This window comes from Myiozetetes cayanensis, unplaced genomic scaffold (genome assembly GCF_022539395.1).
Source record: "Myiozetetes cayanensis isolate MyiCay16 unplaced genomic scaffold, myiCay2020 scf6-25, whole genome shotgun sequence".
In the NCBI taxonomy this organism is placed as follows: Eukaryota; Metazoa; Chordata; class Aves; order Passeriformes; family Tyrannidae; genus Myiozetetes; species Myiozetetes cayanensis.
The window spans coordinates 62765298-62788966 of NW_026087853.1; the positions used below are offsets into that span (position 1 = coordinate 62765298).

The window sequence follows — 23669 nt, forward strand, 5'->3', positions numbered from 1 at the left end:
TCTGGGAGCTCAGGGTCTTGCCCAGAAATTAATATTTTTATAATTATTTGCATTGGGATACTTGATCATATGAATTTACCCCATACTTTGAACATTTAAGGCAGCAATGGTCCCTCAACCCCAAATCTTAAATCTTAGCTCAGATACTTTAGTCCATCATTGCAGCAGGAGAGGAAGCAGGGCCAGAACCATCATAAGTAAAAAGCTCCTAAATATTTGTGGCTGTGGTTCCACTGGGCAGAAATTGCCATAATCAGGCTCCAGGGCACAATACATTGGATAGTTTTGATGTTCTAAAGATAATCTTCATTATCCAACCTTCCCTACAGTATCAGTGTTTTGTGTTCTGGGATACAAAGAATGAGGTGGATTAAAATCCATCTTTCAGTTCAATTGAAACATTTTTTTAATGTGACACCAAAAGGATCATAGAAAAAGTGTGTCTGCTAAGAAATTCTCCTGTGCCTTCACACTGACCTTCCCTAAACATCCATAGTGTTGGGCAGGCCACAATTCCAGATCCACAGGAGATCCCAGGCATTAAACCCACTGTGAGCAGTCCACAGCAGTCAGGGAGCCCTGTCAGGAGAGATCTGCAATGAGGTCAGCACAGATCTGACCAGAGCAGCCCCTGGCCCTGGACCCAGTAAATCATCTGAGGAGCTGGCACCTGAACAGGAAAGGGCAAACCGAGGGGGGTCAGGGTCTGAAGTCCCCACTGGATTTGGGTTTGGGGGAATCCAGCCCTTCAAAAGGAAACCAGGTTTCTGAAAGCAAATCAAAAGAGTAGAACTGGATGTGTGAGCTGTGAAGCCAAGATGGCCTCGGGCAGCTCAGCCCCCCTGCTGGTGGCTCTGCCTCTGCTGTTCCCCTCAGGATTGCCTGTCCCAGGCCAGGGCCCGGTGCCTGTGGGGATCAGCAGATGGCTGGGGGGATCAGGGGTCTGGGGACAGCACTGTTCATTAGAACCCCCTGCAAGGCCCCTCTGTTGCAGGCTGCAGCCAGGCAGTTCCTGCAGGAGGAGGCAGAGCTGTCCCAGCACGGCACAGAGGGGCTGTCGTCGGACGAGAGCGATGGGACCGAGGATGAGCTGAGCTCCTCCATGGCCCAGTTCCTCAACGACGAGGGGGAGGTCACACAGGCCCTGAACGGTGAGTGGGGAGCTGTGTGGGACTCCAGATCCCTGGGGGGTGCATGGGGTGGGATGGGCATGGACGGGGGGAATGAGCAGTGACCTCCTCACCTGGGCTGAGGGGCTGTTCCTGCCATGGCATCCAGAACTTTGCCAGCTTGGCAAACCTTCTGCAGCCTCAGGGAGTGCAGGAGCTGTGCCAGGGAGGGTTGGATCTCAGGACAAGGCTCTTCCCCCAGAGGGTGTTGGCACTGAACAGGCTCCCCAGGGCAGTGGCCACAGCCCCAAGGCTGCCAGAGCTCCAGGAGGGTTTGGACAATGCTCTGAGGGACAGGGGGAGTGTTGGGGTGTCCTGGGCAGGGCAGGGGTTGCACTGGATGATCCTACTGGGTCCCTTCCAGCTCAGGATATCCTGGGATTCCATGGCAGCTTTCATGAGAGCAAGCTGGGGACATTTAGAATCCCAGAATGGTTTGGGTTTAGAAGGGACCTTAAAGGCCATCCAGCGGGCAGGGACACCTTCCACCAGCCCAGGTTGCTCCAAGCCCTGTCCAGCCTGGCCTTGGACACTTCCAGGGATCCAGGGGCAGCCACAGCTTCTCTGGGCAACCTGTGCCAGGGCCTGCCCACCCTCCCAGGGAAGGATTCCTTCCCAATATCCCATCTAACCCTGCCCTCCTTCATCTCAGAGCCCTGGGGCTGTGCTTTGGGATTCCCAGAGGTGGATGGAGAACTGCAGATTTTTGTCTGGGGAAATACAGGTTTCTGGGAGAGTATCAAGGCATGACTGAATATGGAGAACAGTGTGACAAGAGTGAATGAAAGGTTATCTCTGCAATGACACCGTGTTCCCTCTCCTGTGGGCCAGACTCAGAGATGCAGGCGCTGTACCTGGAGTCCGTGCGCAGCCCCGCCCTGGGCAGCAGGGGCAGGAACGTCCGTCGGGAATTCAACAGCTCGGCCATTTTCTCACAGGTGTGGAGTGACCTCTGTCCTTGGGAATTCCCATTGCTGGGAGCACATTTAGGTTCCAGTCCTGTTCTGGGGTTTAGCTGGTATTTTTTGGTAAATAACAAGTTTTAACACAAGACTTCAGCCTGGAGAAGGGAAGGATCCAGGGAGACCTGAGAGGGGCAGGGCCTAAAGGGGCTCCAGGAGAGCTGGAGAGGGACTGGGGACAAGGATGGAGGGACAGGACACAGGGAATGGCTTCCCACTGCCAGAGGGCAGGGAGAGATGGGATATTGGGAAGGAATTGCTGGCTGGGAGGGTGGGCAGGCCCTGGCACAGGTTGGGCAGAGAAGCTGTGGCTGCCCCTGGATCCCTGGAAGTGTCCAAGGCCAGGTTGGAGCACCCTGGGCTGGTGGAAGGTGTCCCTGGGGTGGCACTGGGTGGGCTTTAAGGTCCCTCGACCCCAGACCATTGCATGTGTGAGAAGCCCCTCAGCCCCTGGTGTTGGATGAGCCAAGAGCCTCTGTGGGGAGGAGCAGCTCCATCATTCCACTGTTCCACAGCTCACTGGGATTGTTCTTCCTGCAGATTCCTGAGCAGGACCCGGAGTACATGGAGGACAGCTTCTGTGTGGGGGATGAGGAGGAGGAAGGCTGCAGACAGAGTGGTCCCAGTGAGGAGGAGGAGGAGGAAGAGGAGTGTGTGAGCATCAGTCTCCTCCCCAGGGACAGTTTCTCGGCTGGCCCAGGCCAGTACCTCACCCGGCACAGGACGAGACTGAACCAGGCCAGGCGGGAGCACAGGAGGAAACCATCCCGGATCAGGGTCCTCAGTGACTCCAGCGAGGAGGAGACGGCTGTCAGCAGGGAGGAATCCATGGAAGGCTGTTCCAGGGCGGAGCAGGGGAGTGCAGAGTGCCCTGAGCCCGCAGAGCCCCCTGCACAGCACAGCAGCCGTGCTGGGGCCGGCCCAGCTCCTCAGCCTGGGGAACCTCCCCCTGAGCACCACAGGGAGCTGCTGCCAGACCTGGAGCCTCTGGTGTGTGAGAGGCTGGATTTGCACCCAGCCCATCCCATCAGGAGCACATCCTTCCCACCAGCTGTCCCTGGCTCTGTCCAGGCTCCCAGTGAGGTCAGTGTCCGGTCACAACAGGGACCTTCCTCTCACCCCGCGTGGTGGGAGGGGATTCCTGGGGCAGGGCTGTTCTAGGGGCTGTCATAGCTCAGCAGCAGGAGTCAGGGAATCCTGGAATGGTTTGGGTGGGAAAGGACCTTAAAACCATGTTATTCCAGCCCCTCCCATGGGCAGGGACACCTTCCACTAGCCCAGGTCCAACCTGGCCTTGGACACTTCCAGGGATCCAGGGGCAGCCACAGCTTCTGGTGACACAGGAGCAGAGCCACTCCTGGTGCTGCTTCCCACCATCTCCCTTCCCTTTGCTGTTGCAGCTTTTGTACTGCCAGGGTATCCTGGAGTATCTCAGCAGCCAGTAAAGAAAAGCTGGGGATTAGATCATCTCCTGGGACTGACAGCCGTGGGGGAGCATGGATCTGTGTGGGACAGCTGAGTGTCCACCGACTCTGGGGGGTTTGTGCTTATAACATACCTGTTCACCATCCTAAATTAACTCCCTCCAGCCTGAGGCTGAGTTCCTGATCTCTCACCCTTCCCAGCCTGACTTCTGTCCTGTATATGGTCCAGGTTTTGCTGAAGTCATTTAGGGAAGCTGCTGCTTTTGTCATTCCAACTGCTGGATTGGGGGGTTAAAGTGTCAGTCTGAAAGTGTTAGTGTTTCAAAGCATCCTTTTATTAATTTGATTTAACCCCCTGCGATCTGTTACAGTCCCTGGGTGATCTCCAGCCCTCAAAGGTGAAGAGCTCCTGGAAGAGCCCCTGTGGGAGCACCTCAGATCCAGCGTGTCCTGCAGCCACAGACCCCTCCCCAGCCTCAGCCGGGTTCTGCCGTGAGCCTGCAGGGAAGGGCCCTTCCCTGAGCATCCTGGCAGACAGCAGGGAGATCTGCTGTGGGGCACAGGTGATCTCCTCCCTGAGGGCCGTGCACGGGCTCCGGGTGCAGGTCTGTTCCCTGGGCACCTCCGACTACATCGTCAGCACCCGCCTGGCCGTGGAAAGGACCTTCCAGTCGGAATTGCAGGGCCCTGGGAACAGGAACAGGCTGAGCCAGCGGCTGCAGCGCCTGCAGGGCCTGTTCCAGAGGGTCTGTGTCATCCTGGAGACGGATAGGACCAGACCAGGTGGGTGTTCCCAGGGGGGCAGCACAAGGGAATGGCTTCCCACTGCCAGAGGGCAGGGAGAGATGGGAGATTGGGAAGGAATTGCTGGCTGGGAGGGTGGGGAGGCCCTGGCACAGGTTGGGCAGAGCAGCTGTGGCTGCCCCTGGATCCCTGGAAGTGTCCAAGGCCAGGCTGGAGCACCCTGGGCTGGTGGAAGGTGTCCCTGCCTGTGGCAGGGGTGGCACTGGGTGGGCTTTGAGGTCCCTTCCCACCCAAACCAGTCTGGGATTGTGTGATAAAGGAACAAGCACAATCTTACCCATGCAGATAAATTTGTTCTAATCCAAATTACACAGTCAGATGGTTCCCCTGTCTGTTGCCAGGGCCATCTAGACAGTAACTGAGAGGTCTTGCTGCACCTGCTCCACAGATGAATGGGAGCTCAGATCCCTGATTCCATTACAGATGTAGGATATGAAACTCCACCACTGCAATCCAGTTGTTGGGGATGCAGCTTTGGCTTCATGGCTTCATGGCAAATCTCATCTATTGATAGTTCCCATATGGGAACACTGCTGGAGTGGTCCCTGGAGATGCAGCCCATTCAGTGCCACCCCCTGCCCAGGACAGGGACACCTTCCACTAGCCCAGGTTGCTCCAAGCCCCATCCAGCCTGGGATGTGTTCCCTTCCCATGTGTTTGGTTGTGAGTTCTTGAGTGAGGGATCCTGGAGCTGTTTTGCTTTGTGAACCCTCCCACTGGATTTTCACGGTGCTCCCTGGCCTTCCCCCGTGCAGGAGACGCGTCCCATTCGTTCCAGAGGACTCAGTACTACGACGGGGTGCTCTCGGCCCTGGTCCAGGCCGGCATCCGCATTCTCTTCAGCTCCTGCCAGGAGGAGACTGCTGTTCTGCTCAGGGACCTGGCCCTGCTGGAGCACAGCAAGGGAGCTGCCATCGGGGTTCCCACCGAGCTGGAGGGGCCCCGGCGGGACCTGCTGGGCTTCTACCTGAGCATCCCCCCCCTCAGCTACGTGGGGGCCCTGCAGCTCTGCCACTGCTTCGGCTGCCCCCAACAGCTGGCCAACAGGTAACACCTGGGGACACCCTGCCTGCCCCCTGCCCGGGGACACCCTGTCTGCCTGCCCCCTGCCTGGGGACACCCTGCCTGCCCCCTGCCTGGGGACAGAGCCTGCCTGCCCCCTGCCTGGGAATAGAGCCAGCCTGCCCCCTGCCTGGGGACACCCTGCCTGCCCCCTGCCTGGGAATAGAGCCAGCCTGCCCCCTGCCTGGGGACAGCCTGCCTGCCCCCTGCCTGGGGACAGAGCCTGCCTGCCCCCTGCCTGGGGACACCCTGCCTGCCCCATTGCTGGGGACAGAGCCTGCCTGCCCCATTCCTGGGGACACCCTGCCTGCCCCCTGCCCGGGGACACCCTGCCTGCCCCCTGCCTGGGGACACCCTGCCTGCCCCCTGCCTGGGAATAGAGCCTGCCTGCCCCCTGCCCGGGGACACCCTGCCTGCCCCATTGCTGGGGACAGAGCCTGCCTGCCCCCTTCCTGCTGGGGGAGCTGGGATCGATTTTCAGGGCCATCCTTCCTGCACCTTTCGAGCTGTATAACTGGGGAGATCCTTCCCATGCCTTTCCTGCTGGGATAGCTGTTCAGGGAGATCCTTCCTGCTGTGCCTTTCCTGCTGGGATAGCTGCTTGGGAAGATCTCCCAGGAGCTCTCCTGTCCAGTCTCATCCCTGCTCTTTATGCCCTCCAGTCTCTCCCACTAACTCTGGGCTCTGCTTCCCCCTCCCTCCTGCTGCCCCCCCGGGTCTTTCCCTTTGCCGTTCCTGTTCTCCCTGCAGTTCCCTGGCCTTGCTAGGTGTGCTCCCGGCAGCCCGGGGTGTTGCTGGTGCTGTATCCAGGGTGTCCCGTGGATCCAGGGCCCGGCTCACGGCCCTGCCCCTCTCTTGCAGCTCCCCCTTGGCTGTGGCTGCTGCGGCGCGGCTGAGCCTGGAGCGTGCTGAGGAGATCCAGCGGTACCTGCGCCACAGCTTCGACCCCCAGCTGCTGCCACAGCCCCCCCGGGCCAGCGGGAAGGGCCCCGCAGCCCCCCGGAGCTGAGGGCTGGGACTCGGGCCCTGCACTGCACTTTACTGGGGTTGGTGTCCGACCCAATAAACCCTTCCCAAGCACCGGGCTCTGGGAGCCGCGCCTGCCCGGGCTCCGCGGGGGGACCGGGGGGCCACACCCGGCACCGGCTGGGCTGGGCTGGGCTGGGCTGGGCTGGGAGCATCCCCACATTCCTTTGCAAAACACAGGAATGACTCCAGTGCCTCGGCAAAGCAAAGCTTTGGGGGTCACGGGAAGGAGCCCCCCGGCAGCTCCTGCAACGCCGAGACCCGCCTTTCCCGGGAAGAAAGGGAATTGCCCGCTGTTCCATGGGCCCAGGACACCGGGGTGTTGCTGGGTGGGCCCGGGGCAGGTCCCCTGTTCCTTGCGGGCCTCGTGTGCCCGTCCTGCTCCCTCGGCCCGGGCTGCAGGAGCTCGAGGGATCCTTCCCCGCCCGCGCGGCCTCTGCTGCCACACTGTGGCTGCCTGGAAAAGGACCGGGATCTTCACTCCCATCCCTTCCTGCTCACAGCTCTTTGCAGAGAGAGGCTGGAACAGGGATACATCACCTTCCTGCAATAAGAACGGGACACAGGGAATGGCTTCCCAGTGCCAGAGGGCAGGGAGAGATGGGAGATTGGGAAGGAATTGCTGGCTGGGAGGGTGGGCAGGCCCTGGCACAGGTTGGCCAGAGAAGCTGTGGCTGCCCCTGGATCCCTGGCAAGTGTCCAAGGCCAGGTTGGACGGGGCTTGGAGCACCCTGGGCTGGTGGAAGGTGTCCCTGCCCATGGCAGGGGTGGCACTGGATGGGCTTTAAGGTCCTTCCAACCCAAACCATTCCGAGTCCGTGATTCAAAACCAAGGGGATGAAGCCTTGAGGCCCCATCTGAAGCTGGACAGGTCATGGATTCTGCTGCCACACAAAGTCCAACGGATCCGTGAGTAAAATAAACTCATCCTTGTTTATTACATTCAGGAAATGTAAAAATTCAGACTCGCCCTTGGGGGCAGTAAAAAGCAGTTTCAGTTTTTTCCAGATCTTACCTGAATTTATTGTACATTCATATCTCAGGAGATATTTTATCTCAAAATGACCTTGCCAGTACATTTCTCCTTCCCAGGAGAAAAAGGCAACAGGAGCAGAAACAGGGGAGGAGGAGCTGGGCCAGGAAGTGCCACTTTGTACACATGGAAAACCCAAATAGTGCCAGCAAGATGGGAATGGGGTTAAAACACATAAAAAACAGATCAGGGAACATTTTCCAAATCGATCTTGTAATTCCAGCCCTTCCCTCCTGGAGGGGCGGCTGAACTGCAGACTCAGAGCGAGGCACCCAAGTGCTGAACCAAGAGATCCACAGACTTCATCACATGGAAAAATAGGAATCCTGGTCTTCCTCCTCCGAGGAGTCTCGTGTCTGAGCTCCAAAGAGCTTCCCCACCTCAGGGGCCTGGGCCACGTCTGCAATGGAAAACAGGGATCATCAGCGTGTCCGAAGAGGAAGAGCAGGGGGAGAAGGCCCAGACAGCCAAGATCGAGGGTACCCAGCAAGGCAGGGATGTGGAAGGAGGGAAAGAGCTGGGAATGGAGGAGGAGGAAGCAGGAATACTCACTGTTCTCCAGGCTGACCTTGGCCCGGCGGGAAGCCGGTGTCCCGAGCATGGCTCCGGCCTGGGGGAGGGAGGGAAGGACACGGGCTCAGCTCGGGGCCCTGCTGGGATGGAGCCACACCAGCCCTGTGCTACATCTTCCCCAAATTTGAACTGCTCAGCTGCCACAACTGCTTCCTCTGAACCAGGGGCACAAGGCACATTTCTGCTCCTGGGATCGTGGCTTTTCATGGAAAAGCCTGGAACTGCAAAAACTGGGATAGTGGAGGAATCAATACCTAAATTCAGGGAGTAGGATACAAAGGACCATTGCTATGGTCATGATCAGGAGTTGAGCTCCATGATCCCTGGGGGTCCCTTCCAACTCTGGATATTCCATGGTTACTCTTTTCCCACTGTTCAGAACAATGTTACAGGAACATAAAGACCACAGAATTCCAAAGCAGTTACAAATCCTGACCCAAAGCTGTGGCTTTAATCCTGACCATGAGCAGCTCCTTTCTAACCAAAGGGCCTTTTCTCCACAGCAGTAGAGACCAAACCCAGGAATTTGGGAGGAAGCTGGGAAGGGTTCCTGCTGTCCATCCCAGGGCTGTGTCTCCTGCAGGCCCAGCTGTGCCTGGCTGGGGTGGCACGGGGCAGAACTGGAGGGAAGGAGCATTACCGACTTCTTGTGCACCTTGTCCCAGGTGCCTCTGCTGCCCTGCGCCGCCTTCTGCATCCGCAACACGTGCCTGTCCACGTCCTTCCTGCGGGCCACAGGGAGCATTCAGGTGGTGCCACAGCCCCCACACCCTGCTGGGTGCAGCCACGGCATCACACCCAGCTCCAGCCCAGGGAATGGCATGGCCAGGGAACTGGCACAGCCCCAAGAGTCGGGTTAGATCAGCCCCAGGGACCGGAGCAGGGCCGGCAGGAGGGGCTGGGAGGGACCTGGTGTCCCACTTGCACGAGCTGCCTCCCTCAAAGGGATCTGGGGAAGAGCCAAAGGCCAAGGTTGGCAGACGAGCTCCTACCTGCTGCTGGGGGCCACATTCCTGGGCTGCTGTGCTGCACTGGGGGTTTCCCAGCTCCTACCTGTTGATGGGGGCCAGCATTCCCGGGCTGATGTGCTCGCACTGGGGGGTTTTGGCCAGCGGGAACACGGCTGAGCCGGGGGTGAGCGAGAGCTCCCCCAGGGTAAAGTCCTCAGGGTCGTCGTCCCGGAGCGTCGGCAGCTGCAAAGCCACCCCAGAGCCATCAGGGACCTGAGCCAGGGGTGTCCCTGTCCCCAGAGCCAGCCCAGGCTCTCCCCTCTCCTCCACAGTCGCTCCAGCCCTTCCTCTGCATGGCAGTGACTCCACCCGGTCCCTGCCCGAGCGCAGGGCCAGGGACACGGCCCAGCGGCCAAACCACGGCCCTGCCCCGCCCCACACGCTGCCCCGGTGCTGCCTAGCACCTGGTGTGACAGTCTGGATGCCACCACACACCGAGGGAGAGCTCTGGTTAGAATTCCAAGCTCAGAGCTGACCATGGCTGCTCAGAAGGAGGGTTACTCAGGGAACTTGTGGTCCTTGCGTTTGGAAGAAAGAGAGGCACGGGAAAGGTTCAAGGAAGAGCAGCACAGAAGATCCAAAGCACAGCTGAAACTGGGAGCAGGGACAGGACAGGATCCAGGACAGAGCCCATGAGGAGAGGAGGACAAGGCCAGCAGATGGAAGTTCAGAACAGACAAGAGATGACTGTTGTTCACACAGCAAAGAATTTGGCTCTAGAAATTAGCACAGGAAATTCCAGATGGGAAGAGCTTGCCTGGACTAAAGGAGGGGCTGGGCTGGTTCAGGGAAAGGGAATCCACTCCTGACTCCCATACACAGGATTTCTCTCTGGAGGTGCCAGTGGACACTACAGGAGGAGCCAGGCTCTTTTGCCCAGCACAAGCAGAATGACTTTGAGGGGGAAAAATAAAAGGAACCCTTTGGAACCACTGGCTGAAATTATATTCAATTAAAAGTCATCTCTGGAGAATCCCTCTGTAAAACCAGGGTGCCTTGGACACAGAAGCATCGATGCCCTCCCAGCCAATTGGTCATCCTAGTCCCAGACATCCCTAGTCCTGGGGATTTCTCTGTGCCACGCTGCTGGTACAGCATGTGGTGGATTTGACTGGGAGTTCTGACTTCCCAGTGAGCCGTGGCTGGATGTGTGGCGGGTGCTTCACCACAGCAGAGGATGGCAGCAGCACAGCAAGGAGCCTCCTGCCCCAGATCCACAGGGCATTATTGCTGGAACTAGACCAGGCTGGTCCCACACCCACTGGGAAAGCACAAACACAACACCCCCCAACACCCCCAGGTGCTGTTGCCCAGATGTACCTTGACCCTCCTGCTCTGGAAGGGAGTCGTGGTGAACACGTCGTCGTGGTTGTCCTTGGGCAGGTGCTCCAGGAACTCCCTCATCTGCTGCTTCCGTTTGAGGGTCCCCACCTTGGCACTTATCACCAGCTCCTTCTTATCTGCAGGATCACAACAGTCACTGTCCAGAGACAGCTGGAGGCCGTTCCCTCTCCTCCTGTCCCTGTTCCCTGGGAGCAGAGCCTGACCCCCCACCCAGCTCCCCCCTCCTGTCAGGGATTGCAGAGCCAGAAGGTCCCCCCTGAGCCTCCTTTTCTCCAGGCTGAGCCCCCCCAGCTCCCTCAGCCCCTCCTGCTGCTCCAGCCCCTCCATGTCTCAGTTAAAACCACTTAACAACCCCCAAAGCCCCAGAATCAAGACGCCAGTACCTTTCTGCTCAGGTTGTCTTGCCTTGGCCTTCTTGGCCTGTGATTTGGAGCCTTTGGCCTCCTGCTGCTCCAGGTACTTGCTGTGGCACTCGTGGGCAGAGCGTGACCCCACGGCCATGGCCACCTCCTGCCAGAAGCCGCTCCTGTGCTTGGGAAGCGCCGCGACAGCCCTGCCAGAGAGCACAGCAGGGCCTCAGGGACAGCCCCGGGCACAGCCTGGGACAGCCCCCAGCCCGCCTGGGAAGGGCACTCAGCCCTGGATTTAGGGAATCAGGGCTCTGCCTCTTCTCTCTTGTTGCCCAGAGAAGCTGTGGCTGCCCCTGGATCCCTGCAAGTGTCCAAGGCCAGGTTGGATGGGGCTTGGAGCTACCTGGGCTAGTGGAAGGTATCCCTACCCATGGCAGGGGGTGGATGAGACACTCTTTAAGACCCCCCCAACCCAAACCAGTCTGGGATCCTATGGTGTCTTCTCCAGACACTTAGAACATACACATTTTTGCAGCTCCTCTCTCCTTTACTGAACTGCTGACATAAACATGGGACATTAAACACGTCACTCCAGTTTGGGGCCAGCACCTGCTCCCTCTGACCCATGGTCCACATCACACACACGAGTACTTCTACCATATCATTTACCTTCTCGTGGTTTTCAATTTTACTCATAAGAATGAGTTTTTATTTTTAACAAGATCAATTACGTGGTTTTGAAAACCAGCAGAGGAGTAGATTCACAAAATCCTGCCTAACCAGCGCTCCTCTCCCTTCACGCTCTGACAGGGGCTGCTGCAGGCTCACACATCTCCAGCTATTGTAGAAAGTACCCAGCTTCTCCTGTGTTTCACTGATGGTTAACTTGTGGAGAAAAGGGAACTGAAACGTAAAAGAAACCTTGAGAGTCAGGTGAAAGAGAGGGAATCTGGAAAACCCCACTGCAGACCACCCCACCCCTGCCGGTGCCCGAGGGGAACTGTTCCCTCTGACCACAGAGTGACCCCTTGCCTGTAAAGCTTCTGCAATTCCTTCTCAGACCAGCTATCAGTCGTCCTGGGAAAAAGCTCCAGAGGTTTCTGCCGCTTTGCCCTCTCAGGCTGTCTCCACCTGGCTGCTGCAGACTTGGCAGTGCTGGGAGCTCCAGCCCCTGCTTTTTTACCAGGTGCTTTTGCATTCCCGTCTTTCGCGAGAAGCTCCTCTGTGCTGGTTTCGGGCTCGCTGTCGGAATCCAGCCAGTGCCTGGGGGGTTTGGTTCTGCTCTGTGTCCTCACGGCCTCCCCAGGCAGGAGGGAGTCTCTGGACCCACTGGCAGGAGTGTTTCCTTCGGTGGAGAGCTCAGTCCTGTCGCTGGACTCCGTCCCACTCAGCCTCACCGGCACATTCCGGGAGGCTTTTCCTGTCCTTGGCTCGCCCGCCTTGTTTGCACCATCCTGGGATCTTTCAGAGTTAGGGCGAGATCTGCAGTTTTGAGGCCCTGGTTTTAACAGGGATTTATTTTTCCTTCTGATCAGCAGTGGGGTATCATCACTGGATGCCTCTCCCTCATCCTTGTCCGAGGATTCCTCGGTGAAGCGCTTGTCTGAAAAAGGCTTCCTGGCTGACCTCAGGGGGTACCTGGAAGCCTGCTCGTACATGGACAGGTCTGCAGCATCTGCATCTGCTCCTTGCTTCTCCTTTGCCATTCCTTGGATCCTGGTGCTGTGTCTGGTGTTTGAGGAAGGCACCCTGGCAGGAGGCAGGGCTTTGGGTTTTGTGCCCCTGGTTGCAGGGTCACTCTCCTCCTCCTCCGACAGCAAGGGCCGGGCCTCCTTCCTTCCAGCAGGCTTGAATTCCCGTTTGGAGCTGGCTCCTTTCTCCTTGCTTTTCCCTGGAAGAGACAATGCCAGGGTGCAGGGTGAGCCGTGGCTCTCAGCACAGGGCACGTGTAACCCCTGCCAGGCACTACCAACTCAGAGCTGCGGGAAGGGCTGTCCGTGACTTTACCAAACACAGTGATGGGCACACACCTCCCAAAGCTCTGTCCTGCTCCAGAGAGCCTTTCTGCAGGAGACATTGCAGATGCTTTAGGAGACAAACTTCTGCTTGGCATTTCACACTGTTTGCAGGCTTCTACTACTGCCCCAATTTCATTAACAGCTCTGTTAATGGACCCTTTTTCCGTGCCTGCACAGGCATTTCAGGTCTCTGAATTCATCCTCATTAAAAAGCCAAGCCAGGCCCCCAGGTCACTGGATTGGTGAGCTCAAAAAAATCCTAATCCCTTCACTTCAGTGTGCAGAAAGAAATGTGTCCCACTTCTGCAATTAGAGAACACTTTTACAAGCACAGTTTATATTTGGAGCTGTCAAACTACACATCAATGCTCATAGAAACAGCAGCTGACCATTAAAAGACTTAAAGAATTCCTTTGCATTAACAGACCCCACCCCACTGCTCCAGCGCCCAACCCACAACCCCACTGATTCCATCAATCACTTGAAAATAGGAGAAAAAAAGTTTTTACCTTTATTTTGGCTTTTTGGCATTTCCTCTGTTGTCTTCATGACTTCCTTTGGATTATTCTTCTTAGAGATGGAACTGGTCTTTTTGTGGGATTTTTCACTACTAATCATCTTTAAAATAATACAATTTAAAAAAACCTAATTTAATCTCCTTTTCTCCAGGCTGAGCCCCCCCAGCTGCTCCTGCTGCTCCAGCCCTTTCCCAGCTCCGTTCCCTTCCCTGCCCACGCTCCAGCCCCTCAAGGGCTTTCCTGCAGTGAAGGGCCTCAGGATCTGAGGTGGGACCTCACCACCTTCCTGTGTGATACATTATCTTGCCAAAACCCCCATTCTGTTTCCAGAACCAATTCCCCATTGTCCCCATTTTACAGACAACAATGACCTGATAACACAGAGCTAAGGCAATTCTGTTGTTTTACAATGTTTTTACCACGCTCCCAAGATTTCCTTCCCCTCCAGGTACCCCTGAGAGCTGCACTGGTTCCGTTACACACCTTGCCAAGTTTATTCATTATATTTAAGACACACTGAAGTACCAACATGCAAAGGCACCTTACCATGCTCAGATAATCCACTCCACCTTCCTCCACGGTGACATTAAGGTTCTGATCCACAAAGGCTCGTTGCCCACACCAGAAGTTCATGGGGGGTTTGATGAGCCTCCCGCTGCGAGTGTACACCTGGCTGGAGTCGTTGCCCTGGGAGCTGTGCCTTGGGGTGGTGTCTGCAGGGCAAAAACAGGAAAGAAGGGGCTTGTCCCAGGCACTGCATGGAAAATTCAGCTTTGCACACTTCACAAGCGATGAGGTGTTTAAAGGAGACCGCAGGCAAATGTCAAACTCAGCCCAAGGAGTTCTTCTGAAAGAGTTCTGATTGGAAAGCACAGCACTGAACTGATCCCCTGCACAGGTTATACCACTCTGGGGGGATCTGCACTTGGTTTGCAAGGTTATAAACACCGGGAAAGTCGTGGAGGGAGGGACAAGGATAAAGAGAAGTTGCCACACTGAACAGCTCCTCGTTGAGAGAAAAGGGACCGAAAAATAAACACGGATGATGAGAGACAAATAAATGGGAGGGAGGAGAGACAAAAATAAAGGAGCTTTTACAGTGCTAGCAAGGAAATCTGATTGCAGCATCTACAAACAGCACAGTGGAGTTTGGCCAAAGCCCCACTGGACACAGAACCCAGAGAAAGGTCAGAGTTAAAGCCCAAAGCTGCCAGTGTCCACAAGGCTGGGACTGCTCTCCAAGGCCCAGCAAAACCAGCTGGCTCAACAGGTTGAGGCTTTACAGCAATTCCTTGGAAACAAAACCAACATAAGGAGCTTTTCCACAAACCATTTCATCCATCCCCAGTTGTCTTTTCCAAATGAAATGATTATCAAACACTCACAAGTGTTTTCATCATTCCTTGGCAATACTTCATAGGTGGAGTTCTTCGTTCCAGGTTTCTTCTTTGAGCCTTTTGCAGTTTCCAACACATTGACTTCCACCACAGAGTCACTCTCTTCATCCGCACCACTGGTTTGTTTTTGTGCTTTTCTAATGATTTGGAGTTTAAGAAAAGAAATAATAAGCATCTAAAAAAGCTGTTCCCTAACAAATGATGTAAAAGGGAAGCCTTCCTATGGGCAGAAGCCCAGTGGCACGGCACAGCAGTGGCTTCATGCACACATCTGCAGCCTTTCACACTTCTCTGGTACAATATTCTTAAAAAGCAAAATCTCAATGAACACTTTAAAGAACATTGCAATGAAACAGAATCTCCAAAGAAATTACCTCCTCCTTTGCTCGAGAAACTCCTGGACATACTCCTTCCACCGTCTGGAAAAGCCAAAGGTGAATCTCTTGATGAAGCGGTAGGGAAACCCTGGGGGGACAGAGGGGCATCAGCAACAGCTCAGCAAGACTTTTAGTCACTGAGGGTAGAGAAACTATCCAGGACAAGCATAGTCAGTCCAGAGATCAGAGGAACTGACCCAGCCAGTTCCCTGCCAGCACAGCCCATGCACTCCAGGCTTCAGGAAGCCTCAGCAGCACTCGAGCCACTGTCACAGACCTACTGCTGCTACTCCTCAGAATGGTAAAATGAAAGCCAATACAAGTATTTAGCAAGCTGCACCCTCAGCAGTGCAGTGACCCCTCAGCAGTGTGCAGTGACCCCTCAGCAGTGTGCAGTGCTGCACCCTCAGCAGTGCTGTGCATGACCCTCCCAGCAGTGCCAGCAGTGTCCAGTGACCCCTCAGCAGTGCAGTGACCCCTCAGCAGTGCAGTGACCCCTCAGCAGTGCAGTGACCCCTCAGCAGTGTGCGGCAGCGTGCAGTGACCCCTCAGCAGTGTCCAGTGACCCCTCAGCAGTGCAGTGACCCCTCAGCAGTGTCCAGTGACCCCTCAGCAGTGTCCAGTGACCCCTCAGCAGTGTGCAGTGACCCCTCAGCAGTGCAGTGACCCCTCAGCAGTGCAGTGACCCCTCAGCAGTGTGCAGTGACCCCTCAGCAGTGTGCAGTGACCCCTCAGCAGTGTCCAGTGCTGCACCCCTCAGCAGTGCAGTGACCCCTCAGCAGTGCAGTGACCCCTCAGCAGTGTCCAGTGCTGCACCCTCAGCAGTGCTGCAGTGACCCCTCAGCAGTGTGCAGTGCTGCAGTGACCCCTCAGCAGTGTGCAGTGACCCCTCAGCAGTGCAGTGACCCCTCAGCAGTGTTCAGTGCTGCACCCTCAGCAGTGCAGTGACCCCTCAGCAGTGTGCAGTGACCCCTCAGCAGTGTGCAGTGACCCCTCAGCAGTGCAGTGACCCCTCAGCAGCCCCTCACCTTCTCTCCTCATGGTGGCCGAGTCCAGCTTGCCCTGCAGGATGTAGAGGCTGCCCGAGGCCGTCCTCACCTGGTTGTGTGCCACGCGCTCGGTGACGGCGTTGCTGTGCCACAGCAGGCCCCTCATGTCTCTGCGGAAACACAGAGCGTCAGGAACGGGAATACCAAGTTTTCTTTGCATAAAAGAAGGGGGTTCAGTCTGGCACTCTGATATTGCACGGGGCAGTGGCACTGATGCACATTCCCGAGGGATGCAGGTGCTGGCAGGATGTGCTCTGTGCTGTTTCCTTTCCTGGCCTGGAACAGGAACAGCTCTGGCCTTGTCTGGCCACCTCTTGCCCACACAGAGGAATTGGTCCCTTCCTTGTTTTAAACAGTTTAACAACTACAGCATCCCTTGGTGCTGGGTGCCCTGGGCTGCCCAAAGCAGCCCCGTTTTACACTAAACTTCAATCACAAAACTGGCTCTTACTGCCGTTTGCCCTCCACGGAAATGGCCGTGTTGCCATCCATCACTTTAATCCTCCAGCTGCTCAGGCAGATGCTTTTCTGTTATAGAAAAAAAAGAAAAGAAAGCATTTAAAATGATGTTTACTAACCAGCACCTCCTCAGTGCTCAGGTCCAGTAACAACATCTCTTTCAGCATCTTCTCCTTGGCTACAAATCTTGCCTATTAAAGGGCATCTGATCCTAATCTCAACCAAAGCCACGAGGAAGGTGAATTGTTTTTGTAATACAGGAAACCCGTCAGGCACACTTGGCCACGCGGGGAGAACAAAACAAGTCACTTGCTTAATTTGAAGGGACTGCAATCCCAGATTTCTCCAGGGAGCAAGGGAAACTCAAGCCTTGGGCAGGTGTGCTAGTGCCGGGTTTCCAGGGAATCCCAGGGACGCAGCATGCTTCCAAATACACTGTTTTCCATACAGAATGGTGGGAATACTGCCAGGCTGCAGACTGCTCTCCTAGGAAAAGATTCTGATCCCACTTGACTCAACAGGAGTCCAGATGTTCTGTAGGAAAGCCAAGCCTTTTACCTCCCCAACAGCTGGGTAGATTCATGGATTCATCCCTAGCCTACAGCTGGGAAAGCTCTTTGCTCCTTGGATTTGAGTGGGCAGCCAAGAGCTGGAACCAACACAGTGGCTTGTGCACACTAAACCAAAAGGGCCTCTTTTACACAAAAAAACCCCAGACCCTGAACATCTGTCATCTTGGAGTAAGGTAAAAAAAGAAATCTTTTTGATGGGAAAATTTACCAGTAAAATCTAATGAAATAGTGTTTATTCTCTTCTGAGCACTCCTTGCCTTTGGCAAGAAAAACCACAACTGTGAGCTACACACAGCCCAGAGGAATCTCTCTTTCCCTAAAGGATTAATTTCTCCCACCTCTTTGTCTGCTTTGCTAGCAGGTTGGTCGGTATGAGGTTTGTCCAAAGGGTCCTCAGGCTTCTCTGTCACCTTCTGCTTCTTTGGAATGTGGACTGAGGGGCTAGACAGCATAATGCTGCAGAAGCACTGGGAGGGCTTTGGGGAATTGCTCCCCAGAGTCTTTTCCACTGCCAGAGCAGCTTGGTTTTTACTGGGCTGCAGCTCTCTTCTGTCTTCAGGAACCTCTGTATCTTTTGCTCCTCCATTTCCCCTCTTTTCTTTTATCTGATTATCGTTTTTCAAAGGGGTGGAATTTACATTCAGAAAACTAATCACTTCACTCTGGGACATCTCACAATCAGCATCTATTGGTTCCACAAGGAAAACGTCCACATCATCCTCCTTATCGGTTTCCACCTCCTCAGGAGGCTCATTCCTGGGCTGCTCAGCACAGGCAGGCTTGACTAAAGGCTTCTCTGCGGCTGTGGAAGGAGGGATGTTCTGCTGGATGGCGTTTGAAGGGGTTGGATCTGCACATTAAAAAAAAAAAAGGAGTACCAAAGAAGTTAGTGATCCTGAAGCACTGGAACAGGCTTGGGGGGGGCCCTGGGACAGGGGGCAGTGGTGACCTTGGGATGGCTGGACTCAGTGAGCCAGAGGGCTTTTCCAGCCTCACCAGTTCCTTGGGTCTGTGACCCCAGGAGGCTGTCAAGTGTTTCCCAGAGCAGTCCCAAGTACCTTTGTGCTGCTGCTGCAGTTTCTGCTTTATGCGCAGGAAGAACTTCTGGGGGCTCTCCAGCACAGGGGGCTCTGCAGCAGGCGGGGCCTGAGGGACCCACGGGAAAACCGACCCTGCAAAGCAACCACAAGAGAAAACCTCCTTGATCCGGGGAACACAAACATTCCCGGGGGGGATATGGTTTGTTGATGCCACTGCAGCACGAGATGCCTGAGTGTTCTGTGAACTGAACTCAGAATTACAGCTCTGTGCCTTCTATTCCAAGTGTTTTGAAGGCAAACAAACCGTTCTCTGGGAGTCACTGAGAGCCCGTGGCACTCACCATGTCCCGGCTGGGCGGTGCCCCGGCCCTGCCCGGTGCCGGGGGTCAGGATCCGGTGGCTGTTCCCGATGCTGGGGGTCAGGATCCTGTCAGTGGCACGGCTCTGCCTGGTGCTGGGGGTCAGAATCACATCAGTGGCACGGCTCTGCCTGGTGCTGGGGGTCAGGATCCTGTCGGTGCCCTGGCTCTGCCCAGTGCTGGGGGTCAGAATCACATCGGTGGCACGGCTGTTCCCGGTGCCGTGGGTCAGGATCCCATTGGTGGCACGGCTGTTCCTGGTGCTGTGGGTCAGGATCCCATCGGTGGCACGGCTGTTCCCGGTGCTGTGGGTCAGGATCCCATCGGTGGCACGGCTGTTCCTGGTGCTGTGGGTCAGGATCCCATCAGTGGCACGGCTGTTCCTGGTGCTGTGGGTCAGGATCCCATCGGTGGCACGGTTGCTCCCGGTGCTGGGGGTCAGGATCCTGTCGATGGCACGGCTGTTCCCGGTGCCGCGGGTCAGGATCCCGTCGGTGGCACGGCTCTGCCCGGTGCCGCGGGTCAGGATCCCGTCGGTGGCACGGCTCTGCCCGGTGCCGTGGGTCAGGATCACATCGGTGGCACGGCTGTTCCCAGTGCCGTGGGTCAGGATCACATCGGTGGCACGGCTGTTCCCAGTGCCGTGGGTCAGGATCACATCGGTGGCACGGCTCTGCCCGGTGCTGGGGGTCAGGATCCTGTCGATGGCACGGCCCTGCCCAGTGCTGGGGGTCAGGATGACATCGGTGGCACGGCCCTGCCCGGTGCCGCGGGTCAGGATGCCGTCGGTGCCCTGGCTCTGCCCGGTGCGGCCCTGCCCAGTGCTGGGGGTCAGGAGGATGCCGTCGGTGCCCTGGCCCTGCCCGGTGCCGCGGGTCTGGATGCCGTCGGTGCCGCCCCCGCGGCGCCGCTGCCGCTCCGCCCGCTCCTTCATCCGCTGGAAGATCTTGGCTGGGGACTCCTGCCCGGGCGCCTCCGGGGCGCGGCGCTTGGGTGGCCGCTCTGCCGCGGGCCCGGCCCGGCCGTGCGGGACATCGCGCGGCCCCGCGGGCGGCAGGGCCCGCCCGGCCGGCACAGCGCCCTGGGCCTGCAGCAGCTCCTTCAGCGGCGTCAGCGTCCCCGCGGGGAGGCTGCTCAGCTGCACCGAGCGCACCGGCGGCTCGCCCCGGGCGGGGCGGCGGCCGGAGGCGGCGATCATGGCCCGGCTCCTCCCGGTCCCCTCCCGGCTGTCCCGGGTCAGTCCCGTCCCCTCACGGTGGGTCCCTCCCGGCGGTCCCGGGTCAGTCCCGTCCCCTCACGGTGGGTCCCTCCCGGCGGTCCCGGGTCAGTCCCGCCCCCTCACGGTGGGTCCCTCCCGGCGGTCCCGGGTCAGTCCCGTCCCCTCACGGTGGGTCCCTCCCGGCGGTCCCGGGTCAGTCCCGTCCCCTCACGGTGGGTCCCTCCCGGCGGTCCCGGGTCAGTCCCGTCCCCTCAGAGCGGCCCCGCGCTCAGATTCGAGCGCGGCCGCGCGCGCGCATCACGGAGCGGCGTAGAGCGAGAGGGGTGTTGGGAGAGCACGGCCTGGCGGGCGCCATTGGAACAGGCGGGGACAGGAAGGGGCCATGCCGGGGCTCCCCCCGTTCCGGCGCGGTGGTTCGGCCCGCGCTGAAGGCGGGCTGCGCGGCCGTTGGGGCTCAGGGGAGGGCGGGACTGAGGGGCGGTCCGGGCTCTGAGGGGCGGTCCGGGCTCGGAGGGGTAGTCCGGGCTCTGAGGGGCGGTCCGGGCTCGGAGGGGTAGTCCGGGCTCGGAGGGGCGGTCCGGGCTCTGAGGGGCGGTCCGAGCGCCAGGCGGTCGGCTTGGCCGAGGCTCCCCGGCAGCGGGTGAGCCGCAGGCGGTGCAGGAGGAGCCCTCCCCCTGTGCTGGAGCAGCGGCCGCGTCGGGAGGGAGGGAGGGAGGAGGGCGGGCAGCGGCTGCTCCCGCCCCTCACACAGGGACAGCCCCGCAGGGGGGACAGCCCGCGGACAGCGTGTCCTGCCCGCAGGTACGTAAATGAATGAATGAATGAATCAATCAATCAATAAATAAATAAACACCAACCTTGTATGAGCAGCAGCCCCGCCTGAGCCCAGCGTGACTGCGTGCAGAGCTTTGGAAAGAGCGATAAATGCAGCCCATAGCTGTTAAATACGGGGTTAATTAGAGCGCTGGAAGCCTGGGCGCGCTGTTGCCTGTCCTGGCTGGAAGATTCCGCAGTAAGGGCTCGTGGTTCCCAGTGAATAACGCATTAAAGAGTACCCAGTGCTACACAAACAGCACGCAATGGGGCCACAGGTGCCCCGGCAGCCCAGCACTAACGAGCTAACTAACAGGGGGATCAGGTGGGGCTGGCCCTTAGATCAGTCCCGCTAGGCGGGTTAGAGTCACCTCGGGGGGAGAAATCACTCTGGTGCGTGCCTGTTAATTACAAAGAGCTGCATTAAAAGGAAAAAAAAATCAAAAGTAGTTACGTTGGATACTTTGTGGCACTGTTGCAACTTTTTAGACTAATTCGAGTCTTTGGGCCTCTTGCAGGACATGCACGTGCTGCCCAGCAGCCGCGTTTTCTGGAGCCGACAGGGATGCCGTGCTTGCAGCTACTCAACCTTCCCGGAATTCCCGGCCGGAGGGGAGCGCAGGGACACTGTGAGGGATCACAGGTAGGTGCGTCAGGGGAGGGGGGCACGGGCTGGGAAGAGAAGAGAAGGGTCTCTGCAGGCACTGGGGAAGAGGGAAGGAGAACGTGGAACAGTTCGGAATGGCAAGAAAGGGCTGCGTTTGGATTTTACGTGAGTTGTTTGTTGCGTGTCTGACCGTGGTTTGTGATCCACGGACTCCGTACAGCCGGCACGGCTTCATTGGGTTCATTATCTCTAATGATAACTTAGTGCTCCCATGGTTTAAGTACTTATCAGCTCAGCTTCTGCCTGAAGCAGCAAAAGCAAAGGAAGTTTCTTCGGCTCCAGTTACTTGCAGCAGTCACCACAGTGCTCCCTCTCAGGAGCAAAAACGGATCCACAGAAAGCCAAGGGAGTGGTAATTCCTTTTTTGTAGTAACAAGCACGTGTGTGAGATTTGGGGGTGTAACTGAGGTACCTGTAGAATTCTTATTATAATTTTTTTTAGCCCGACTAAATAAGTCCCCCCTTGTCTGTAACATTTTTAAGCTTTTTTGCTGTTTTGTTGCTCCAGTAAGGAAGAGATCAGGTTAATTATATAGAGAAAAAAGACTAATCCAGACTAAGCAGAAAAAGCCGTTGAGGACACAAGAGTTAATGTGATTGTTGTTGGGTGTGTGGCTGGGCATCAGCTGTGTGTGCCCAGCAGAGCTGGCTCTGGGAGAGCAGCTACACCTGGAGACAATTAAATAATCAAGAAAGGGCGAATTTGGTCCCAGGTCCCACTTCCAGGTGACTTGTCAGCCTTATCAGCTCCTTGTGCCATGGGTTTACAAGGAAACTCCTGTGTTTTATTTGGGATGTATCCATGTTAATCTCAGGAATTGCCAGAAAGGACCTGAAATTGAGCATCCTGGTGGTTCTGTTTGAGGAAACTGCTGATGCCAATCAGAATCTCCCTGAAAAAACGGGACAGATCATGATTGCACGACAAAGGGTTTTCCAAGGTCCTCTTTCACACTTCCTCGCTCTTCATTTCCCAGTGGAAATGCAATCCATGCTGCTGGCCTTTCCTGACTTGGCTGGTGTAAGTTATTGGGGCAGCAGCTGCAGAAATACAAGCCAAAAAGTCTGTGTAAAGCACATAAAGCCCAGTAACCTCAGTCAGGTCACTACAAGTGTGGGGGAAAACTGAAAAAACCTCCCCACCTCAAAACACCACTTTCATGCTGTTTGGCTGAGGGGTCTGTGCTTTTCCATGTTTTTTCAAGGAAATATTTCAGATTTTTTTTCTTTTTTGGGGAGGCCCTTTTGACAGGTCCTGTAAATGAAGCAATCCTATAAATTATATATATGTGTGTAATAAGTATAAAGGCATAAGAATAAATGTCTGAAGTTTACTCTTCTTTCACATTTTTGAGATCTTAAATCCATTAATTGCATGGCTGCAAAACACACCCCTAATGCTTCCTTTGTTTGGGGTAGGTGGAAGAAAACTGTATTTCATATATTTATACACATACAGGTCTGTAGAGGATGGTGTATTACTGGCTTTAAAATGCAGAAATGCAGAACAGTCTTTGTTAAACCTATTCCAACCTTTCCCTGCTGCAAGTTGCTGATGCCAGTTTGGGCTCTGCTCCCATTCCTTCTGCTGTGACTGAGGGATGATTTTGGTTACAGAGGTCATAATGCACATTTCTGGTCAAATGAGCTGGGTGACTTTCTCAAAACAGAAAGAGTTTATGATGCCTAAATGAGGTTTGGCCTGTGATTTCCAAGGTAGCTTTGGGATCTTCCTTAGCTGGGAGGACAATCCTTGTTACCTCCAAGAGGTTGGATATTTGTTTGGATTTATGAGCAGGTTCTATAATTTGTGTACCATTTCTTAACATTTGCTCCAGGTCCGGGGCAGACACCTGAGGAGGCTCTGCAGGCTGTGCTTTCAGCACTGGGTTGTGGGATTTATTATTTGGGGCGTGAGTTTTGCTGTCAGTGTATCAGCAGTGAATCCATTTGCATTCATCCTGCTCCTGCTTATTTAGTCATTTTGCTGGGAATGCAAATGTCTTAGTGAAACTGATTTGTTTTGCTGGGCAAGGTTTGCCCTTTATTTGAACTTTATTCATGACTGGAGAGATACTCTGTGGAATAATGGACTGGAAGCTGGGATGCCATGGCCTGTGTTAACCTCTGGGGTCGTCGAGTCCAGCCATCCACCAGCACCACGTTCACTGCTGAGCCGTGGCCTCGAGTGCCACATCCACAGGTTTTTTGGACACGTCCTGGCACAGGTTGCCCAGAGAAGCTGTGGCTGCCCCTGGATCCCTGGAAGTGTCCAAGGCCAGGCTGGAGCACCCTGGGCTGGTGGGAGGTGTCCCTGCCCATGGCAGGGGTGGCACTGGGTGGCTTTAAGTCCTTCCCCACCCGAGCCAGCCCTCAGCCCGCTGTGCAGGTGGCACACTCGTCCCGCTGCCGCTGCGGTACCTG

The 23669-nt window shown here is 56.3% G+C and overlaps 2 protein-coding genes across 31 annotated transcripts in view; one reads left to right on the forward strand and one right to left on the reverse strand.

The window, feature by feature from the left end:
- FANCM (FA complementation group M) overlaps positions 1 to 23669 on the forward strand; it is a 316043-nt gene that overhangs the window by 42473 nt on the left and 249901 nt on the right. For 20 of the 25 annotated variants that reach the window (XM_050335689.1, XM_050335691.1, XM_050335686.1 and 17 more), the window contains exons 18-23: positions 980 to 1151; positions 2001 to 2107; positions 2672 to 3214; positions 3927 to 4338; positions 5115 to 5406; positions 6283 to 7101. In XM_050335689.1, the coding sequence (XP_050191646.1) occupies positions 980 to 1151; positions 2001 to 2107; positions 2672 to 3214; positions 3927 to 4338; positions 5115 to 5406; positions 6283 to 6430 (1674 nt within the window). In that variant the 3' untranslated portion in view covers positions 6431 to 7101. Of the gene's footprint in view, positions 1 to 979; positions 1152 to 2000; positions 2108 to 2671; positions 3215 to 3926; positions 4339 to 5114; positions 5407 to 6282; positions 7102 to 23669 lie in introns of those variants that run through there. The other 5 variants (XM_050335700.1, XM_050335702.1, XM_050335697.1 and 2 more) reach the window with 4 other exon arrangements.
- Positions 7253 to 20102, reverse strand: MIS18BP1 (MIS18 binding protein 1). Of its 6 annotated transcripts, XM_050335711.1 has the most exons (16): positions 18529 to 20094; positions 18206 to 18319; positions 17486 to 17997; positions 16568 to 16644; positions 16096 to 16226; positions 15065 to 15155; positions 14679 to 14827; positions 13840 to 14006; positions 13285 to 13393; positions 11790 to 12648; positions 10791 to 10960; positions 10384 to 10523; positions 9107 to 9246; positions 8694 to 8778; positions 8033 to 8090; positions 7649 to 7880 (listed from the first exon to the last, which is right to left on the reverse strand). In XM_050335711.1, exons 1-16 carry the CDS (start codon positions 19742 to 19744, stop codon positions 7786 to 7788), a joined length of 4113 nt encoding a protein of 1370 aa, XP_050191668.1. In that variant the 5' UTR covers positions 19745 to 20094; the 3' UTR covers positions 7649 to 7785. The 6 variants fall into 6 exon arrangements, 5 of the variants coding, with proteins under 5 accessions (XP_050191666.1, XP_050191667.1, XP_050191668.1 ...); XM_050335709.1 differs by having other exon boundaries at positions 7253 to 8090; positions 18529 to 20097; XR_007631457.1 differs by having other exon boundaries at positions 7792 to 7880; positions 8033 to 8778; positions 18529 to 20102.